At 46.0% G+C, this 22,390-nt stretch overlaps 1 protein-coding gene and 1 pseudogene across 4 annotated transcripts in view; both read right to left on the minus strand.

Annotated features, from left to right (window-relative positions):
- The window catches only part of EVI5L (ecotropic viral integration site 5 like), a 33,390-nt gene extending 27,989 nt beyond the window's left edge, over nucleotides 1–5,401 (minus strand). The window contains exon 1 of one of the 4 annotated variants that reach the window (XM_070416689.1): nucleotides 5,254–5,401. Coding sequence is in view for 3 of the 4 variants with exons in the window: in XM_070416687.1 (XP_070272788.1) it covers nucleotides 3,532–3,544 (13 nt within the window). In the remaining variant the exon portion in view is untranslated. Of the gene's footprint in view, nucleotides 1–3,531; nucleotides 3,558–5,253 lie in introns of those variants that run through there. The other 3 variants (XM_070416687.1, XM_070416686.1, XM_070416688.1) reach the window with 3 other exon arrangements.
- Nucleotides 5,402–10,336: 4,935 nt separating this feature from the next.
- On the minus strand, nucleotides 10,337–10,887 carry LOC139011523 (large ribosomal subunit protein eL36 pseudogene; annotated as a pseudogene).
- Nucleotides 10,888–22,390: the final 11,503 nt, after the last annotated feature.

A 22,390-nucleotide genomic window follows, 5' to 3' on the forward strand; every position in this document is an offset into this window, starting at 1 on the left:
CTGTGCAGCGCTGCTCCCCCCTCCCCTGCCACTGGTAGCCTCCCTCTGCAAGGGACAGGCAAGGGGTGTGATGGCTTGGCTGGCCTGGGCCTCCCTCTTTCTTTGCTGGGGGGCGGGGCCAGCCCTGCAAGGGGATGTCTGCCTACCTGATTGCCCCTAACTGCTTGCTTGGGGACGGGGCCAGCCCGGCGAGGGGCCGTAGTCGGTCTGGTCTCTGGTCATTCTGGTCGTTATGCTTTTGGTGGCTGGCCTTTTATTATATAGGATTACTGGTTTTGTTAATCCTCACCCGAGGATATTTTTCCATTGATTTTTAGGGAGAGTGGAAGAGAGAGGCAAAAACAGAAAGAAACATCGATGTGAGAGAAACACATCAACTGGTTGCCTCCTGCATACGCCCCAACCAGGGCCCTGGCCAGGGAGGAACCTGAAACCAAGAATACATGCCTTTGACTGGAATTGAACCTAGGACCTTTTTTAAAAGATTCAATCTTTCTTTCTTTTTATTGATTTCAGAGAGGGAGGGAGAGAGAGAGAGAGAGAGAGAAAGAGAGAGAGAGAGAGATAGAGGGGGAGAAATGATGAGAGAGAATCATGGATTGGCTGTCTCCTGCACACCCCCTACTGGGGTTGGAGACCACAACCTGGGCATGTGCCCTTGACTGGAATCGAACCTGGAACCCTTCAGTCCGCAGGTCGATATTCTATCTACTGAGCCAAACCGGCCAGGGCCACAGTCACTACTTTTTAACAGGGAAAGCTACTGAGTGTGTATGCACCATCTTTCAGGGGCTGGTATTTTCAGAGGCAGGAATAAAGGCCTCAAGTGTCCTTTAATTTTGGCTCCCTTCTCCTCTCCCCCTGGCTTCTGATCCTCCACCTCTAATGATTATGGGGACACAAAATCATTTCTGAATCTGAAGCCTTGAAAGATGACAGCTGACTCCATTTGTCCAGCAGACCATCATGGCCCTGCCTGGCTCCAACTTTGGGGGAAATGTCCTGGTGTCTCAGGTCCTATTCCTTGGCAAGGAGTAGGCAACTGATGGGCCAGCTGCCCCCCTAGGTAACATGGAGAGTAGCTAGAATTCAAAAGCAAGTGTTTAGAGAAGAATGACAGCTCTAAACCAACCAGTCACTTACTGAGTATCTGCTATGTGCCCTAGAATCGCCTGGAACTCAACTGTGAGCAAATACGAGCCCTGCTCTTGTGGGTCTCATGGGCTGGTATGGGAGAGAGACACAGATGAGACAATCTCACAAACATATGTGGTGCACTGTAAAGTGGAAGAAAAGTGTAGTGAGTCATGCCAACAGGGCCTTGGAAATTTTCCCAGTAGGGTTCAATCTCTTCCTAGCTCTGGTGGGTTAGTTCTCCTAACTAAACCTCCTTCCTTCCACTGTGTTCGTTTGGCTTCTAGAGCATGTGTACTGCAGGCTCCCCCAGGCAGGTGGATTTTGCTGCCTTTCCGATTCTTCCAACTATGATTGCTCTGATCAGGGAGTTTCCATAGTGTGTGTCTCATGGATCACCTTTGAAACATGAAGGCTTATAGGATGAGGCCCACCAAACGAGGTACGCTTCCCTGAATGCATCATGTTTGCTCCTGCTTCCTGGGCCTCTGTCCAAACACTCTGGCTGCCTAGAATGCTCCATATATCATACTTGCTCCACCTTCCCTAACACCCCAGAAATGCTCAGGGCCCTTTTCTGCACTCCCCCAGCAGCACACCGTACATAATTCTGTCTCAAGTTTCCACACAGGAGATAGCAGGATGTGATGTTAAGGGCATAGTGCCGAAATCCCAGTTTCTCCAGGTTGCCTGGAAGGTTAAATGAGATACTATGTAAATGGCGCTTGGCACAGGGCCTAGGACAGTGATGGCGAACCTTTTGAGTTTGGTGTGTCAGCATTTTGAAAAGCCCTAACTTAACTCTGGTGCCGTGTCACATATAGAAATTTTTTGATATTTGCAACCATAGTAAAACAAAGACTTATATTTTTGATATTTATTTTATATATTTAAATGCCATTTAACAAAGAAAAATCAACCAAAAAAATGAGTTCGGGTGTCACCTCTGACACACGTGTCATAGGTTTGCCATCACTGGCCTAGGACATGGCATGGGCGTGATCAGTGTGCACTAGTGGTTCTACCTCTTGTCTTGAGTTGTAGAGAGGGTCTTTAGATGCAGAGCAGGGACCACCTTTGACATTCCTTCAGACCCCAATATCTGACTCAACTTCCAGGATGGGGCTTCCCCCAGAATGATCAGTATCTATATTCTGCATAAGAAAGTTGAGATCATGTTCCCCCTTGGCCCCTGTACCCATCAAAGCACATACACAAAAACATAGACCTGTATTCCAGTCTAGGGTAAAAGTGCATTGCTGTTGTCCACAAGCCCTCCCTGGGAGCCTTATGACCTCACTGCCTCCACACAAGGTCCCACCCTGGGGAGCCTGTGGGGTTCATTTCTTGTGTACCTCATGACCTTCAGCAGTCTTTTCATTCACTTTCTCCCTTCAGCAAGTGGGTAGAACAAACTTCTCCCTACCCAGCATCAGGGGTCCATGTAGGGGGTGGGGGTGGGCACTGCCAGCAAGCAGGCCTCCTACTGCCCTCTGTCCCCCAACACAGTAGACTATTTCTCAGCCCTGATTCAAGCTGGCTTCCTGAGGGGCAGCATGGCCACAGAGATATTCATTAGTGAGGCATCAACTAATTACAACCAGGAAACCAGGGTGGCTAGTGCTTCTGTTAGCACCCATAGATGGGTGACTGCCCTCCTGAACTCCATTGACTCCTTCCACACCGTGCCCAGAGACAGTCAAAGCCACATCCTAACCTCACTGGCTCCCATGCAGTACAAACTACTGTTCTAAGGATTTATCTCCCCATTTTCCAGGTGGAGAAGTTGAAGTCCCAAGCCAAGATGTGCTTTTTTCTAGGCCATCCAGAATACACTGGTGAACACCCACAAAGAAGCCTGGTCCTGTTTACTTGGGATTGTCTAGGGATGCTTATGTAGCTTGAAGAAACTTCGATGGGCAATGCTAGGGCTGGACTGATCTGGAAATTTGCATGGGGGGAGGCCCGGGTCCCCTCCTTACTCCCTGCAGACTGGCCATGCCAGCTTGCCAGTTCTGTAATCTCCTGTCTTCTCTATCTCACCTCATTCTTGTGCCAGGGCCAAGCCACCTGCAGTTTTTCAAACCACCAGCAGTTAACCGCAGAAGCTCAGGGGAACCCACAGGTTGGACCCAAGGGCGAGGGTGGTGGGGTGGCAGAACAGACAGGAAGAGACAACACAACCCAGAAAGACACAGGCACAGGGGCTTTTAGCTCCATCACAGCCTAGCTGAGGAAAAAAAAACAGCCCATTTCCCCCTTCTGAAAATATTCCTTAACAAAGAGCTGTCTGATTCTGACAGGCCCAAACCCAGACACGCGGGGTCCCAGATGCCAGGAGAGGAGGAAGCTGTTTCATTTTGGCATAACATACTGGTTGTGGGTGAAAGAACTCACAGGGACTGTCCATCTCCCATTCTCAGCACTCCTGGGGTCCTGTGGGTGAAAGAACTCACAGGGACTGTCCATCTCCTACTCTCAGCACTCCTGGGGTCCTGTGGGTGAAAGAACTCACAGGACTGTCCATCTCCTACTCTCAGCACTCCTGGGGTCCTGTGGGTGAAAAAACTCACAGGGACTGTCAGGGGCTGGGCTGCCCCTGGGCACCAGCACTGGCCCTGCCATCTGCGTAGGTGGGTGTGATGGGGTCAGCATGCTGGTCCTACCAGTCTGGTCAGACTTCAGGACCAGGAACAGTCTGAACTCCTCTTCCTCGCCAGGGGGTGGGGATAAATTAGGGGCCAGGCAGCGGTTCTTTTAGGGGGACGGGTGTAGGAGAGAGAGTGAGTGTCCTTCCCTTGGAAGAAGGGCAAAGTGGGGAGAGACAGATAAAGGGGAAGAAGCCTGCAGCAGGTGTCCACTGGGTTGGGAGATTCTGGGTCACCCAACCACCTCCAGGGTTCCAGTGGGGATGCTCCTCAGGTAGGTTGGTGTGGCTGGACAGACTGGCTGCCTGGGGCAGGGCAGTCAGCTCACACATCTGAGTCTCTGCCAGAGCTGGGAGCACTGGGGACTCCAGGAGGACCTGTGAAGGGAAGGCCCGAGAAGGGGTGTTGAAGAGCCCTGTGTGAGAGAGAGAGTGTGTGTGTGTGTGTGTGAGTGTGTGTGTGTGTGTGTGTGTGTGAGTGTGTGTGAGTGTGTGTGTGTGAGAGTGTGTGTGAGTGTGTGTGTGTGTGTGAGAGTGTGTGTGTGTGTGTGTGTGTGTGGTACCAATTGCCTGGTCTGTGTTGGAGGTCTGAGTTTCTCTGTGTATGTTGGGGATCCAAGTGTCTGATGTGTGCCTGAATGTTTTTTGGAGGGTGGGTGGGAGGGGTTTCATGGGTATTCTCTGTTTGGGAACTGTTGGCAGTATGTGTGTGCTGTGCGTGGCTCTCAGAACAACTGGGGGGGAGTGCTGAGCATGAGGTGAGGGTGGACTTCCAGGAAACAGGGATCAAGATGAGTCAAGATCAGGGGTATGTGTGGAGCTCCTGGAGTGTGCAGGGAGGACCCCAGGAGTGCTGAGAGTAGGAGATGGCCAGCAGGCTGAGGTGAGGCCTGTGGGCAGGAATCCTAATTTACAGAGGCTAGGCAAGTGTCCTGTGGGTCAGAAGGGAAGGGCAGGGAGGACTCTGAGGCTGGTATCCCTGAGGATGGGGGTGGGTCTAGGCCCAGAGAGAGGATGGGAAGTGAGAGGAGGGGCAGGGTGGTAAGGGGTCTGCAGATGGGAGAGATCCTAAGGGGTGGGTGGTGTCCTGGGCGCGCAGGGGGAAGGTCTGCGGGGGTCGGGGCTGGGGAGGCCATGCAAGGTCCTGGGAGGGGTCCTGAAGGTCAGTAAAGAGGGTGGGCGGGGGTCACGGGCCTGGGGCACTCCCTGGGCGGGGCGGGTGGAGGTGGGAGGCGCCCGAAAGGGTCCGAGGAAGGGCCCTGAGAAGTCGGGAAGCGTCGGGAACGAGAGTGGGTGGAGGTCCGGCCCGAGGCTGACAACCAGGGTCCGTGCTGGGAGTGCAGAGGGTTCCCAGCGCGGCTTCTGGGGCGAGGCAGCCCGACTCCCGGTCTTGCCTGGCCCCGGCGGGCCGCAGCGAGAAGCCACTTGCCTGTGAAGGGGCCCGGGAGGCCCGGGCCACCCCGCCTCCCTACCTGCGCCGAGCGCGCCGCCATCGCCGTGCCGAGCCTTGCCGTCCCGTTAGCCCCACAGCTGCCAGCCCCGCAGCCCTGGCCCAGCTCCCTTAGCCGCCCCCCGGGACCGCTGCCCCGGCCGGTTCGCAGCTGCCATTTCACCCGCTGACAGGAGCCGCTGCCCCGCCCCCAAAGCCCAGTCAACCAATTCACCGCCCCCAGTTACCATGGCTCCGCCCACAGGCCAGGAGTGACGGTATATTTGGCCATTCCGTAAGGAAGGCCCTGACTACGGCCAGAAGGTTGCCGCCTCTGAGGAGAGAAGCGAATCGAAATTAGGGAAGTAGTGAAGGATGGGTGCTTTTGCCTATCGGAATGTGTAATCCTGTTGATCAACACCTGTCGTGGCCAATAGCGAGAAAAGAGGGGTGTGTCTCTGAGAGAAGGCTGTGGCCCTGAGGAACCCCCTACTGAGAGGCAGTCAAGCTTTTGGTACTAAGCCCCGCCCATAACCGGCTTTCGCCCAATAAAGAGACGTCCTGATATGTCCATTATCGTCTGTCCCTCAAACCAAGCCTTGGCAACTGTTGGGACTATATAAAGAAGATTGACAACTGAAGGAGGGCGATGAAGTAACACTCTGTGACCAATGGGATCGTGAGATTGGTGTGCGGCTAACCTCTGGGCGGTGGGACTTGAAACCTACATTGAATGACATAGGGGAGGGACTTGGGGGCGTGGCTAGACAACGATGGGGCGGGGCCAGATAAGGGAGGGGCTATGGGTTGCGTCTGAGGAGAGGCCTTGCCCGAAATCCCTGAAGGGGAGATGATGGGATGCATCTTCCTGGAGCCGGACCCTGTGCTGGGGGCGGGGCGGTAGGGGGTGGGTCACACGGAAGATTCAGGCTGGTCCCCTGCCCAAGTCTATTTTGGCCGGGTCAAGTATCTTCTCTGAGGCTTACACTGCCTTATGTTCCCCGAGGCTGTGCTGTCACTGCTGCACTCCTCCCATCCCCCACCCTCCCCAGACTGATGGCTGCGGGGGTTGGGGGGGGTGGCGATTAGGGGACATGTAGGGCCTAAGTCAGGTCTCACTGTTGAGCAGGGGCCTGGCACATGGGAACTGCTTATAAATGTTTGATGAATGAATGATTAAATGAATAGCGGGCCCAAGACAGGGAAGGGAAGAGCGGGGGTGGGGTGGGGGTGGGAGGGATCACTCAGCTGGGGAGGATATGTAGGGACAGTCACTGACAGAAGGCAAGACTTAGCAAAAAGGACATATATTTCACCCCAAGATGCAGGGATGGGCCTTGCAAGGGTGAGGCAGGGAATGACCCTGTCATAAGAGGGTGACATCATAAATTCAGAATGGAGACTGATAATTGGAAACAGGAGGACTGGGACCAGAGTGGGACGTTCCAGGACCTTCTAAGGTCTAGATCTCAACCTTCTAAATAGTAGGACGTTCTGTCTGGTTTGGGGAGCAATGACTGACATCCTTTGCTCCCTGTCCCTGACCATCTTTCTACACTCTGTCCCATCTACATTTTGTTTCTGTCTACACTTTCTCTGCTGCTGTCTCTACTCTTCCTTTGCCTCTTTATACCTTTCCTGTCTCCCTCTCTCTTACTACCTACATTGTATCTATGAAAATTCTGGAACTGTTAAGAAAAGCCCCAAAACATATTTCTAAAAACTCAGGTGGTAAAAATAAATATGCATTCTGTCTCCCTCACAAGCCCATAGCTCCCTCCCTCATTTTCTTTCTTCTTCTTCCTTTTTTTTTCCCCCTGAAAGAACAGATCTTTACCTCCTTCCTTTAAAAGTCAGCTTTTGTGTTGGGCATTCTATAGTCCTGACAGTTACAAGGTGACTTTGGATTTAGTAAGTTTGAAGTTGAAATGAATTTATGGACATTGTCTCCTGATTTCTGGGTGGGCCTAGGAGAGGGGGTCACAGATCCCCATGGACATGGTTGGAAATGGGACAAGGGTGTTGAGTCAGGAGGGCAAGGGTGACATCAGGATGTGGTGGGGGCCAAGTAACTAGGGAAGGACAATCCCTGAGCGTGGAAGACTGAGGAGCCATCATGAGGGCCAAAGTCTCAGGGTTTGCCCTTGTTCCCAAAGGTTGTCTCTCAGGAAAGAACAGTTTGGTATGAGACACAACTGTAGAGGAACAGAGAAACCTGGACTGGTAGCCAAGATGTGGGAACTGCAGAGATACAAGGGCCCCCCAGAAAGAGGTCATAACCAGTTTGTTCTGGGGCCTTGCCTGGGAGATAGGGACATCTAGTGGCTAGGAGATAAAATCAAACACCAGCCTGGCTGGTGTGGCTCAATGCTTGAGTGTCAAACTATGAAACAGGAGGTCACAGTTCGATTTCCGGTGGGGTTACCCGGGTTGTATTCTCAATCCCATGGGTGTGCAGGAGGCAGCCCATCAATGAATCTCTCTCATCATTGATGTTTCTATCTCTCTCTTTCTCTCTGAAATCAATAAAAATATATTTTGAAAAGTCGAACACCAGGAAGATGCACAGGATATTTAACCCTCTCATTTTTATACTGCCATTTCCACACAAAGGATAGTTTAATTCTGGGGACAATTTGATTCCAGTTTAATAAGCATAATGGAAAAAAAATCCAGCAAATTTTTGTTGGAAAATACTTTTGAATCATAAATTGCACTTAGCCAATTAGATTCCTAGATCACTTTTCTATTCAGTGCAGTTAAACCCTTCCCAAATTTTTCTCAAAGTTCATTTTTACTTGATTGAAATAATTTGATGAGGAACATTTTTTTCATGTGATTTTTTTTAAAGTATTATTATTTTTAGCCCTGATATTCTCTAGGCCTTTATTTTATTTATTTATTTATTTATTTATTTATTTATTTTTAAAATATATTTTATTGATTTTTTACAGAGAGGAAGGGAGAGAGATAGAGAGTTAGAAACATCGATGAGAGAGAAACATCGATCAGCTGCCTCCTGCACATCTCCCACTGGGGATGTGCCCGCAACCCAGGTACATGCCCTTGACCGGAATCGAACCTGGGACCTTTCAGTCCGCAGGCCGACGCTCTATCCACTGAGCCAAACCGGTTTCGGCTCATGTGATTTTTTAAGTAAACATTTGATTCATCAAGCAGTCTCCTTTGTCCAATTTTTACCAACTGTTGATTCTATCACTGTGATTTTTTGTGTAATTGTCATTTCCTCAGAGTCAAGTTTTGCATATTTAAATTTATTGAAATACTTTCTCTCTCTCTCAGTATTCAGCCATAACAAATTTTAGCACAATCAAAAATTTTTTCTGGGTTAAACTTTCTGGACTCAATTCATTTGTTGTAAATATTGATTAATGTGAGTTGCACCTCATGCTTGTTGCATAGAGAGCAAATTAGGCTATAATTTAAAAAATATATTTTTATTGATTTCAGAGAGGAAGGGAGAGAGAGAGAGAGAGAGAGAGAGATCAATGATGACAGAGAATCATTGATCAGCTGCTTCCCTCACACCCTCTATTGGGGATCAAGCCCACAGCCCCTGCATGTGCCCTGACTGATAATCGAACTGTGACCTCCTGGTTCATAGGTCGATGCTCAACCACTGAGCCACGCTGGCCAGGCCATTTTTATTTTTTTGAGATAATTCCATATTGCTTTCCACAGTGGCTGTATCAATCTGCATTCCCACCAAGACAGTTCCCCTTTCTCCATGTCCTGGACAACACTTGTTATTTGTTGATTTATTGATAATAGTCATTCTGACAGGTGTGGGGTGATATTATTGTGGCTTTGATTTGCATTTCTCTGATGATTAGGGACATTGAACATCTTTTCATATATCTATTGGCCATCTGTATGTCCTCTTTGGAGAAGTTTTTATTTAGTTCCTTTGCCCATTTAAAAAATTGGATTGTTTGTTTTTTTGCTGTTGAGTTTTATAAGTTCTTTATAAATTGTGGATAGTAATCCTTTATCAGATGTATCATTGGCAAATATGTTCTCCCAGTCAGTGGGTTGGTTGTCTCTTCATTTAGTTGATAGTTTCTTTTGCTGTGCCAAAACTTTTTAGTTTGATGTAGTCTCATTTTTTTCATGTTTTCTTTTGTTTCACTTGACCAGGAAGATATATCAGAAAAAATATTGCTATAAGAAATGTCCAAGATTTTACTGTATATATATATTGTGTGTATATATATATATATATATATATATATATTATTTCTTGAAATTGGAAAGCGTGAGTTCTCTGACTTTGTTTTTCTTTTTTAAGAAATATGATGTTAGCTGTCAGGCAGAAGAGCCTGTGAAAGAGGTGGAGCGGGAGCAGCCTGGAAGGTAGGAAGAGTCCTAGGTGAGAGTAGGGCTCAAGCAAGGAGAAGGGAATGGCTGTCCCTATCAGGGTAGGACCAAGACAAAAATGGATCTGTTGGTTTGTTCAGGGGGAAGGTAAATTCTGTCATTGGTCATTTTTGGAGAGTGGTGGGAGGTAGAGCAGCCAGGAGAAGGAAAGAGAGAGGAGGTGATGGCAGGAATGAGGACAACCCTTTTCTGAGTTGTTTGGTGACACCTAGAGGACTGGGGAGGTTTTTCCCCAAAGATGAGAGAAGCATAACCAAGTTCCTAGAAGTCTCCTTGTTCCAGTATGCGGGGCACAGTGCATCTGCAACACAAGGAATGGAGCCTTTGGGGCTGAAAACAGCAGCTGACCCAGGAGCCAACTACTGCAGGGCAGGTGTCTGGGCATACCCTCCTTCCCAGGGCTCTCCAGGGCAACAGTGACCAGGAGGGGCTAAGGAGCAAGGTGAGGGAAATGAGCAAATCTGGAGGACCGTGACATCACTCTCAAGAACAGGTAAAATGTCGGAGAGGTGGGAGAAGGGCGGCATGCCAGGCAGAGGTTCTAGCGGCTCTAGCCACTGCTAAGGCAAGGAGGTAGGAAAGTTTGGTATCTGTTCTGTAAACATGTGTTGAAGCCACCTCAAACCTCTGGGTGGCGCTGTCTAGCCTGGCGAGACACCCGAACAAGCTGCCTGTTTTTAAATTTATTTTTCCTGAACAGGTTTTATTACACACAGAGGGGATGGGGCTCAGTCCTTGGTTGCTGCTTTCCTCATGGCAAGGACATTGCTCAGCTCTTCTCTTCCTCTTGACATAGATGTGTGTCCCCTTTTCTTTCTTTCTTTCTTTTTTAAATTTTATTTCAGAGAGGAAGGGAGAGGGAGAGAGAGAAGAAACATCATTGATGAGAAAGAATCATTGATCGGATGCCTCCTGCACGCCCCACTGGGGATTGAGCCTGCAACCAGGGCATATGCCCTGACTGGGAATCGAACCTTGATCTCCTGGTTCATAGGTCGATGCTCAACCAGTGAGCTTTGCCGGTAGGGCATGTGTCCCCTTTTCTTGACACATTTCAGGGCTCTCTTGTCCTTAACCTTGAGCAGCTCCATAGTGTGCCTATCATGGGGGGCAATGTCACACACACACACCTCTTGGATCATTTCCTGCACCAACTTGGTGTGTTTGGTGAGGTGCGTGCAGTGGTGGCTGTGCCTCTGCTGTGCCTCAGCTTGCTCATGTTTTTGGTCACCATGTGGCCCTTGTTGAGGCCCAAGGCCATTGGGTAGCACAAAGCCATGGCTTCTGCTCCTCAATGGCTGCCACGGTGAAAGGGCTGGCACCGCTGCTGTCCTGTTTTTTGATTCCTGTGCACAGCCCCACGGGGGTCTCTTTCTGATCAGTGGATATTAGCTGAGGTTCTGTAATTCCATTGTGGGCAAGTTTCTGAGAGGCCAGCCCAGCCTGTCTCACATTTCAAAGAAGGAGAGACATACCTCTAAAGGAGCAGGTGGCTTGTGTCTAAGAATTGAGGAGTTAAGTGCGGTCTTGTAACCAGATAACCGAGGAGTTCAGACTGCCTGTCACTACTTGAGCCAATTACGCAGAGTCAGGGTTGAATGATATATGAGCGTTTATTCCAAAAATGGGGCAGTATGGGAGAGCAGCAGGTCATCCACAAAATTCTGCTCTGCCTCCCCCTGTAAGCCAGATGGTTATATTGGGTAGAAGTACAATGATTACACAGGAAAGTAGGAATTACAGGCCTGGGAAAGTAGGCACAGTATAATCATTACAGGTTACAAGCCATGTGGGCTGGTGGGGGTCGCAGAGGGCAGGCACCTCTGGGACTAGACTCTTTCAGCCACGAGGTTGTAAGTCTCTCCATAATTATAGGCAGTTCTTGGGACAGGAGGATGGACTGTATTCTGATGTTAGCTCCCATGTCCCAGGGCGTACAACTCTCAACCAGGTGAGAATGTGCTTTCCCTAATCAGAACAGAACCATCATGGTTAATAGAGCATGATTAATATTTCTTATAATTATAGTTAGTCCCCAATAGTCTATTTCTGCCCTTAACAGTTTGACTTGGGGAAAAACTCCTGCTGCCAATCAAAGTTTACAGGGTGTGACAGAGTCTGTGCAGCTCAACTAGTTTGGAAAAGAACTCCAAGTGGATAGGGAAGGAAGCCTTTCTGGAGGAGGTGGTATTAAAAGATGTGTCTGGGCCCTGGCCAGGTAGCCCAATTGGTTTGATCCTTGGTCAGTGCACATGCAAGAATCAATCAATGGATGCATAAATAAGTGGAACAACAAAAAATTTGATTTTTTCCTTTCTCTCTCTCTCTCTCAAATCAATAAATAAAAAAATTTAAAAAAGATGTGTCTGTATATAATGTAGAAGTTAACTGGACAGTGGAATGAGCCAACATTTGCTCACTCACTTCATTTGTTCACTAGACATTTGTTGAACTCAGTTTCTCCATGTGGAACTCACAGTCTAGAGGGGGAGATAGATGTTAAAGCATGGGGTTTCATTCTTTTTTAAAAAAAATATTTTTATTGATTTCAGAGAGGAAGGGAGAGGGAGAGAAAGGTAGAAACATCAATGATGAGAGAGAATCGTTGACCGATTGCCTCCTGCACAACCCACACTGGGAATTGAGCCCGCAATCTGGGCATGTGCCCTGACCGGGAATCGAACTGTGACCTGGTTCATAGGTTGACATTCAACCACTGAGCCACACTGACAGGGCATAAGAAGTCTTTTTTGATCACACCAGAGTTTATGCTAATGAGATGACTCAGAGTAGGGCCACTTTATAGTCTTAGGTTGGTCAAGTGATTACAGGGTTGGAGATTAAGCTCTACAAAAACTCTTGAAATATGAGTTGATGAGCTGGCTGGTGAGGCATCCCAGTTCCACAGACACAGAGCTCTTGTGCTTGGGATCCTTCTGGACCTCATCCTATGTACCTCTTCATCGGGCTGTTTATCTGTATTCGTTAGCATGTCCTTTGTAATAAACTAGTAAGCCTGGCTGGTGTGGCTCAGTGGTTGAGTGTTGACCTATGAACCAGGAAGTCATGTTTCGATTCCTAGTCAGGACACATGCCGGGGTTTTTTTTTTTTTTAATTTTTTTTTTTTTATTTTTCGCTAAAAGTATTACAAAGGGTGTTACATAAGTGTCCTTTTTTCCCCCCCACCCTTGACAAGCCCCTGCCCTCCCTTACCCCCCAGTGTCTTATGTCCATTAGTTATGGTTATATGGATCATGCCGGGGTTTTTGACTCAATCCCTAGTAGGGAGTGTGAGGAGGCAATCAAGCAATGATTCTCTCTCATTGATGTTTCTAGCTCTCTTCCTTCCTCTCTGAAATAAATAAAAATACATTAAAAAACAAAAGAAGTAAGACCAATTATTTGCCTGGCCGATGTGGTTCAGTGGGTTGCACTTGGTCATCCCACAGACCAAGAGATCACTGGTTTGATTCTGGGTCAGGGCACATGCCTGGGTTTAGGGCTCGAGCCCCAGTAGGGGACATGCAGGATGGATGTTTCTCTCTCATTGATGTTTCTATCTCTCCCTCTTCCTTCCTCTCTATCTAAAAATCAATTAAAAACATTAAAAAAAACATAGTAAACATAAGTTTAGTTAATGTTTCCTGGAGTTTTATGAGTTGTTCTAACAAATTATTGGACTGAGGAGGGTGACATGACAACCTCTGATTTATAGCCAGTCCATCAGAAATATGGGTGGCCTGGACTTTCAATTGGTGTCTGAAATTGGGGACAGTCTTGTGGGACTGAGGGATCTGTTAAAAACAAGACAACAGACCCCAAATGGAGTCGCTTATGCTAAGCTCTATGTCACCAAACTGAGACTTAAGTTAATGACAGTTTCGTCTCTCCCAGAAATGGAATCTTAACCAAGAATCGCCAGATCAGCACTAGCCATCCCCTGTAGGGAAAGTAACCTTGCAATAACCAACCCACTTTTTCTGCATTGTACAACTTCCTTGTTTCTGTTCCCCTCTCTCTAAAATCTCTTGCTTTGCATAGCTCTTCAGAGCTCTAACTGCTAGATTGGATGCCATTTGATTCACAAATCATTGAATAAAGCCAATAAGATCATTAAAATTCACTCAGTGGAACTTTTTTTTAAATCCTCACCCGAGGATATTTTTCCATTGATTTTTAGAGAGAGTGGAAGAGGAAAAGACAGAGAGAAATATTGATGTGAAAGAAACACATCGATTGGTTGCCTCCTGCATGCACCCTGACCAGGACCCAGGCCATGGAGAAGCCTGCGACCAAGGTACATGCCCTTGACCAGAATCGAACCTAGTATCCTTTGGTCCACAGGTTGACACTATCCACTGAGCCAAACCGGCTAGGGCTCAGTTGAATTTTTAAAATAGCTCTGATGCTATAACCAGGTTGATAATGTCCGAATTGACTTAAATTTGTAGGACATCCAGTCAGGGATGGCCAAGAATTTTAGAATTGCTTGGTGATATAGGAAAACATGCCAGAACTTCCAGAAGGTTACATTCTAGGGTAAGGGTTACATTCTGAAGAATGAAGTGTTGAAATGGGGTGGAGGAAGGAGTGTTTCTGTTAGAGTGGTCAGCACCTGCAAAGATTAGGAAATGAAAGAGAACGTGACTCCCTAGAGGAACTGAAAGTTTTCAGCAGGACTCTAGGGCCTTAGGAAGAAAAACTAGATGGCTAGTTTGGGATCTAATTACAAGGTATGGAATACCAGGCAGAAGGGTTAATAATGAATTTGGTAGGAATAGTACACCCAAGAGAGAGTATCATCTTTGGCCTTCCTGAGGGATTGATGTTCCAGTTTTGCTGATGTGCCTCTGGAGATGGAAAAGCCACCACCTCCCAGGAAGTTTTGCCGAGCACAAAGAGTATGCCAAATCAGACAGACCTGGCTGGGGACTCTAGCTCTGCCTCACGCCATGCAGCCAGGAGCAGGTCTTCTCAACTCTCTGAGCCTTAGTTTCCCCAGTGTAATATGGGACACAGACTGTCTTAATCCATTCAGGCTGCTATAACAAAACACCATAGACTAGGTGGCTTAAATAACCAACATTTAGTTTGTACAGTTTTGGAGGCTGCAAGTCTGAGATTAAGGCACTGGCAGATTCCATTTGTGGTGAGAATCCTCTTCCTGGTTCATAGACAGCCATCTCATTCATGACCTAGTCACTTCCAAATGCCCCACCCCCAAATACTATCACATTGGGGATTAGGTTTCATCATAGGAATTCTGGGAGGACACAAACATTTAGTCTTTGGCATAAAACTACCTCATAGGGCTGTCATGAGAAAGAACAGGTCCTTAGCACCAAACAGATGCCAAATAAAAATTGTTTCTTTCCCTCTTCTTAAAGGAATAAAACTCCTCCAGAAGACCTGTAACATATTTCCAAGTTGGATCTTGCAATGTCTGTTCAACAAATCCACCAGCACCACTCACTCTGGTCATGTCACCTTTTCTCCACCAACAACATACAAACAAAAATAATTTGTTTAGTCATTCATTTAACAAACACTGATGGAGTGCCTACTATGTGGTGGGCAGTGTTCTTTACATTGGGGGTATAGCAGTGAAGAAAATAGACCCAGTCTCTTCCTTCTGAACAGCCAGTCCCCAGCTCTTTTTATAAAAACAGTTGATCCTTGAACAACACAGAGGTTAAGGGTGCTGACACCCTACATAGTCAAAATCCACGGGTAACTTTGACTTTCCCAAAACTTCTAAGTTGCACCTAGATATCCATGGGGTTGGTTTCAAGATCCTTTGTGGATACCAAAATCCACAGATCCTCTAGTCTCTTATATAAAACTAGAGGCCCAGTGCATGAAATTTGTGCGTGTGTGTGTGTGTGTGTGTGTGTGTCTCCCAGCCTGACCTGCACCCTGTCCAATCTGGGAGCCCTAAGGGGATGTCCTACTGATGGCTTAGGCCTGCTCCCAGTGGTTCTCTGCTCTCTGCGGGGCCTGTCTGCTCCACACCACAGCGACTGCCAAGCAGGCCATGCTGGGTGCTGCCTGTAGTCGGTGCTTGCCTGCTCCCAGGTCACCACAGCAATGGCCAAGCAGGCTGTGCTGGGAGCTGCCTCCTCCCTGCTGTCAGTCTCCACAGAGGAGATGAGGTTAATTTGCATACTCACTCCTGATTGGCTGGTGGGTATCATGAAGATATGGTCAATTTGCATCTTTCTCTTTTATTAGTGTAGATGACATAGATCACCCTGGCCAGTGTGGCTTAGTTTGTGGGAGCATTACCCAATTCACCAAAAGGTGGTAGGTTCGGTTCCTGGTCAGGGCACATACCCAGGTTTTGGATTCAATCCCTGGTCAGGGCACGTTTGGGAGGCAACTGATTGTGTTGTATTGAAATTCAGCAAGACACCACAGCCAGAGGGTCGAATTTTGGAGCTTTTATTTCAAAACTGACACACCGGGACCACAAAGGGCTTTTTGCCACTCTAAACCTCACAATCCCAAACAGAAGTTAGGGGTAAGCTTATAAAGGCAAAAAGAGGGGAAAAACTCTAGGATTGGTGCTATGAGATCCTATTTCAAGGCCTGGCCTGGTGCCAGCCCTGACAACTCCGTCTGAATTTTAGTTTATGGCCTTTTCAATATGATTAAGCAAACAGGTCCTCCAAGATAGACAATTTAAGAGGGAGCAGTGAGCAGACCATAAACTGATAAGAATGTACACCAGATTCCCGCCATAGGCTCAGATTTCCAGCCCCCTCGCCTTTTATTTTCCCATTATTCAAGCAAGCATATTTACAGAAGCTAGAAATAGCTTACTTATCTGGTTTAGTTATACCCTGGAATTAACAGGTTAATGGACCATCTGTGCCTGAAAGTCAGTCCTAACAAAATTTATGGGAATAAAATGGGATGTCTATAGTTTAGATAGAGGGCAAGGGGATGGGACGGAGTCAGTTCTTTCAAGGTCCATTCTTCAATTGATTCTCTCTCTCTCTCTCTCTCTCTCTCTCTCTCTCTCTCTCTTCATTCCTCTCTCTAAAATCAATTAAAAAATGACCTAATAAAAATAATGGCATAGATCATTGCATACTGTCATTCCTCTGCCCCTGTGAACTCCCAACTGTTGATAAAAAACAGTACAGGTATTTATTGAAAAAAAATCCATGTATAAGTGGACCCGTGCAGTCAAGCCCAAATTATTCAAAGGCCAACTGTAATTTAGTGAAACATACCCCTGTTCATTCACTGATATATCATCCGTGGTGTTTTCATGTTATAGTGGCAGAGTTGAGTAGATGTGACAGAAACTTTATGGCCCACAAGGCCAAAAAATATTTGTTATCTGGTTCTTTTCAGAAAATGTTTGTCAACCCTTGGTCTAGACCAGTGGTCGGCAAACTCATTAGTCTACAGAGCCAAATATCAACAGTACAATGATTGAAATTTCTTTTGAGAGCCAAATTTTTTTAAACTTAAACTATATAGGTAGGTACATTGTTATTAACTTAATTAGGGTACTCCTAAGGCTTAGGAAGAGCCACACTCAAGGGGCCAAAGAGCTGCATGTGGCTCAGGAGCCGCAGTTTGCCGACCACGGGTCTAGACGGTTGCATTGTGGGGGACAGATAGTAAACAGATAAATTTTAAGCCTGAATTTGGGCGCTTCCCTCTCTTTCTTGGACTTCCCAAATATGAGAGACAATACTATCAGCCTCTACCCCCACTTTATTTTGAACTGGTTTGAGTTGGGGGCAGAGAGGTGAATGAAAAACAATGTGCGTTCATGGTTTGAATCCATCTGTAGCATTTATAAGCTGATGGACTATGGGCAGGTGAAGTAATCTTTGAGCCTGTTTGCTCATAGGTACAATGAGGACACTAATAGCTGTGTTATGGGGATTAACTGAAATCATGTCCAAAAAATATTCAGCACAAAAGAAGTGCTCGAGGAATGCTGGTAGGATTTCTGCCTCTGGTTAGATACAGCCGTGGGCAAACTACGGCCTGCGGGCTGGATCCGGCCCGTCTGAAATGAATAAAACAACAACAACAAAAAGACCGTACCCTTTTATGTAATGATGTTTACTTTGAATTTATATTAGTTCACACAAACACTCCATCCATGCTTTTGTTCCGGCCCTCTGGTCCAGTTTAAGAACCCACTGTGGCCCTCGAGTCAAAAAGTTTGCCCACCCCTGGAATGCAGAAGGACCACAAAGACCCTCACTTCCATGGTGACAAGTAGAAAAAACCAGAGGAAAATCCATGCTTTACATCAGGGCTAGTTAAGATGATGAATGCAAGGAAGCCTTAATGAGATGGATTTCAGAGATAAAATGAGCCAAGAACAGTGGCAGCTTCCATACCAAGAAACAGGCGGACTCTGGCTCTGAGTATGGGTGGGCTTGCATGGATGGAGAGACCATTAGGGTTAGAGTAAATAAGTGTTCACAATGGTATTGGAGTCCAGTTCTTGTGAGGAGAGCATCCACATGAGAGGATGGTCTACTACTATGGGCTGTGAGATCACAAATGAGGTAAGAAGGATAACAGTATGGGGGTCGTCTGCCTAGTGGGAGAGCGAAATGTCCAAGCACAGTGAGGTGGTATCCACACAAGGTAGGGGATGGTGATGAAAAAGGAGATTGGTTATATACAGGGGGATTGATTCAGGATTTTCACCATTAGAGAAGGATGTTACAAAGATGAATAGAGAAAAAATTACAATGAACTCTATTGTATTTAATTGAAAGTGTTGGTGTAAACTCATGCTCTTAAACATATATAGAGAGATAACTAATGAAATTGAAGCAGTAATAAAAAAACTCCCAGCAAACAAAAGTTCTGTATCGGACGGATTTACAGGCAAGTTTTACCAAACATTCAAAGAAGAGCTAACACCTATCTTCCTCAAACTATTAAAAAATCAAAGCTCTTTTTAGGAGGCCAGCATTATCCTAATTCCAAAACCAGATGAAGATACTACAAAGAAAGAGAATTACAGACCAATATCCCTGATGAACATAGATGCTAAAATCCTCAACGAAATATTAGCAAATCACATCCAGCAATATATGAAAAAGATCATATACCATGACCAAGTGGGATTTATTCTGAGAATGCAAGGCTGGTGCAATATTCACAAATCAATAAATGTGATACATCACATAAACAAAATGAAGGATAAAAGTCACACAATAATATCAATAGATGTAGAAAAAGCATTTGAGAAAATCCAAGACCCATTTTTGATAAAAACTTTCAGCAAAGTGGAAACAGAGGGATCATACCTCAATATAATGACAAACCTACAGCCAACATCATACTCAATGGGCAAAAACTAAAACAATTACCCCTAAGAACTGGAACAAGAGAGGAATGTCCACTTTCATCACTCTTATTCAACATAGTACTGGATGTTCTAGCCACAGTGAGCAGATAAGAAAAAAACATAAAAGGCATCCAAATTGAAAAGAAGGAAGTAAAACTGATATTATACATAGGAAACCCTAAAAACTCCACCAAAAAAAAAAAAACCCTACTAGATCTAATAATTGAATTTGACAAAGTAGCAGGATACATAATTAATATTCAGAAATAGGTTATTTTTACACACCAATAACTCTCAGAAATAGAAACTAAAAACAAAACAAACCCCACTTACCATTGCAACAACAACAAAAAGATACCTAGAAATAAACTTAGCCAAGTAGATAAAAGACCTGTACTTGGAAAACTATAGGAAATTGAAAAAATAAATAAAGGAAGATATAAACAAATGGAAGCATATACCCTCAAAATGAAAAGGGAACCCACTGTATGGGGGAACATATTTGCCAATGATACATCTAATAAGGGGTTAATTTCCAAAATAAACAGAACTCATACAACTCAACACCAGGGAGACAAACGATTTAAAAAATGGGCAAAGGGCTTGAATAGATGCTTCTCCGAAGAGGACATAGAGATGGCCAATAGACATATGAAACAATGCTCAACATCACTAATCATCAGAAAGATACAAATCAAAACCACAATAAGATATCACCGCACACCTGCCAGAATGGCTACTATCAATAAATCAACAAAAAAATAAATGCTGATGAGGATATGGGGGAAAGGGAACCCTAGTACACTGCTGGTAGGAATACAGACTGGTGCAGCCACTATGGAAACAGTATGGAGATTCCTCAAAAAATTAAATATAGAACTGCTGTTTGATCTAGTGATCCTACTTCTGGGAATATATCCTAAAAATCCCAAAACACCAATTAGAAAGAATATATGTACCCCTATGTTCCTAGCAGCGTTATTTACAATAGCTAAGATCTGGAAACAGCCCTAGTGCCCATCAGTAGATGAGTGGATAAAAAAACTGTGTTACATTTACACGATGGAATACTATGTAGCTGTAAAAAGATGGATCTCATCCTTTGAGACAGCATGGAGGGACCTGGAGAGTATTATGCTAAGTGAAATAAGCCAGTCAGAGAAAGATAAGTGTCATATGATCTCACTCATATGTGGAATATAATAAACAAAATAAAATAGATCCAGAGACATAGAAATTTGGACCAGACTGATGAATTTCAGAGGGCAGGTGGATGTGGATGGATGGATGGGGAGAGATTAACCAAAGAATTTATATGCATAGCCCATGGACACAGACAATAGTGTTATGAAGGCTTGGGGTGGGACAGGAACCAGGTGGAGGAGGGCAAAGGGGAGAAAATAGGGGACATTTGTAATACTCTCTGTTAGGCTCACCGAAGGAGGAACGCATGAGGCCAAAAGGGATAAAGAATTATGAATTTATTAGGTCCTCTGGAAAGCCTGATGGGCTGAGCCCCAAAACGGCCCCAGCACCCAGGGACAGGGACTCAGAGATTTTAAAGGACTCTAGGCAGGCTTTTTCTGGGTGGAGAATTCTCTGGGCAGGTCCTGAGGGGAAAGATAATGGTCTTAGCAAGTGGAATGTGGTCTTAGCAAGTGCTAAGCAAAAGGGAATGTCGGTTCTGAAGTGATATAAAGGTCAGTTCCCAGGGGAGGGTGTGTCCCTTCAATTATTTGATCAGACCTAACACACTCAACAATAAAAACAAATAAAATATGCTAGAAAAAAACTATAGAGAAATATTTGTGTGTGTGTGTCTGTGTGTTCCCATTTATCTACGAGAGGTCCTGGTGTTACTGGAAAGGGAATCTGCTCCTGAATGGGTCTACCTAGGGCCAGCCTGTAGTGTGTGGGTTCTTGACTTATTGCAGGAAAAATTTCATGAGTCCAGGTGAATTTTAGATGACGTTTATTAAAGCTGATGACAGTGAAACAAGAAAGGGCTGGGGAAATGAGGCTAGTAGACTGATCTGCTTGGCTTTCTGGGAAGTCAGAGAAAAGGGGCCTTGGGGACAGGTTCAGGGGGTTTATCTGGGATGAACTGCTGTTTCCCATTGCTGCCCAGGTTACAAACCTCGTGGGGTCCCTTAGAGTTTAGGAGATGCATGCCTGTGGGGGAAGATGGGGTGGGAGGAGGTGTGGGCATGCTCCTGGAAGGAGAGCACAACTGGGTCCTTTGTCTTGAGGTTTTTATGTCTCTTGCAGGCAGGAATCTTAGGGGAGGCCTTAGGGGAGGGTTTCAGCAGAACATTCATCAGTTTTCTAGGTGTGCTCCTTCAGGGTTGTGGTCTCCACTGATTGGTGGGGTTGTTAGTCATTGCAGCTGGTCTTGGTGTCACCCATCTGTTTTGCTGCTTTTCTAGGCCTAGACTGGTTGGTTTTTGTTTTTGTTTTTGTTTTTTAAACAAATCCAAGCATACTGGAAATTTTATTTCATGCAGACTTGACACAGCAGATCATTGTGGAGCAGTTAAACAATTCAATAAATGTTGCTGGGACAGTTGTAGATTTATATGGAAAAAATGAATTAAATCACGATCACACCACATACCCTGGTTGGTTTTAAGTATAGTATGGAATTCAGAAACCAAGACCTGGATGTTCAGTGTGTTTATTATTATTTAGGTATCACTAGTCCCAGCGAGACAGACCAGTTCAGAGCCTGATGACCCTCCATGTTCTAGTTTTGCTTTCTTCTTCTTCGATGATGATGATGTTGATGACTCAGAAGATACTGAACATACTACAAAAGTGGAAAGTGCTCGTTTTTTTGAACAGCTCTTGTTCTCTCAAAAAGCTTGGCTCCATAATGCTGAGCAAGGAGGGCCACCCCACGCGACCTCTGCCTCTGCCAGCCACTCACGCCGGCGTGGCTGCTGCTCCCAGCTCCTGGTCAGTGCACCCGCAGGCCCTAATGCTCACCCAGCATTGCCCCGCCAGGCCAGGGTCTGTGGACTGGCGGCAAAGGGGGAGGGAACTCAGCCCTGATCCTTCATTCTTTTCCCACTCTCACTATTCTGGTAATTCTGCTTGTAATTGTGTGGAGGACCCCTGCAACATGGACAGCATCTATAATGGTTACAGTCTGCTGCATATTTATTGCCTTGCACTGGAACTCCACCAAGGCTTGTAACATTTGCTGCCTCCACAACCTTTTCTCCTTCAACAAATCCTCTACATCTTCTACACTGCAATGGTAATTCCTGGGTTCATTCTTCTTTATGGCAGTCTGGTACACAAATATATCTTCCTTGGTGTCATTCCTGTTGATGAAACCACATCTGTTTCTTACATTAAACCATTTTACTGTTCCTCAAACCTTCTTTGTGATGACCCTTTTTTCCCTGTCCACAGGTGTGCTGATGTGAGGTCTCCCAGGCC

Source organism: Myotis yumanensis, unplaced genomic scaffold, assembly GCF_028538775.1.
Source record: "Myotis yumanensis isolate MYYU_CA2020_CCGP unplaced genomic scaffold, mMyoYum1.0.hap1 SCAF_5, whole genome shotgun sequence".
Lineage (NCBI taxonomy): Eukaryota > Metazoa > Chordata > Mammalia > Chiroptera > Vespertilionidae > Myotis > Myotis yumanensis.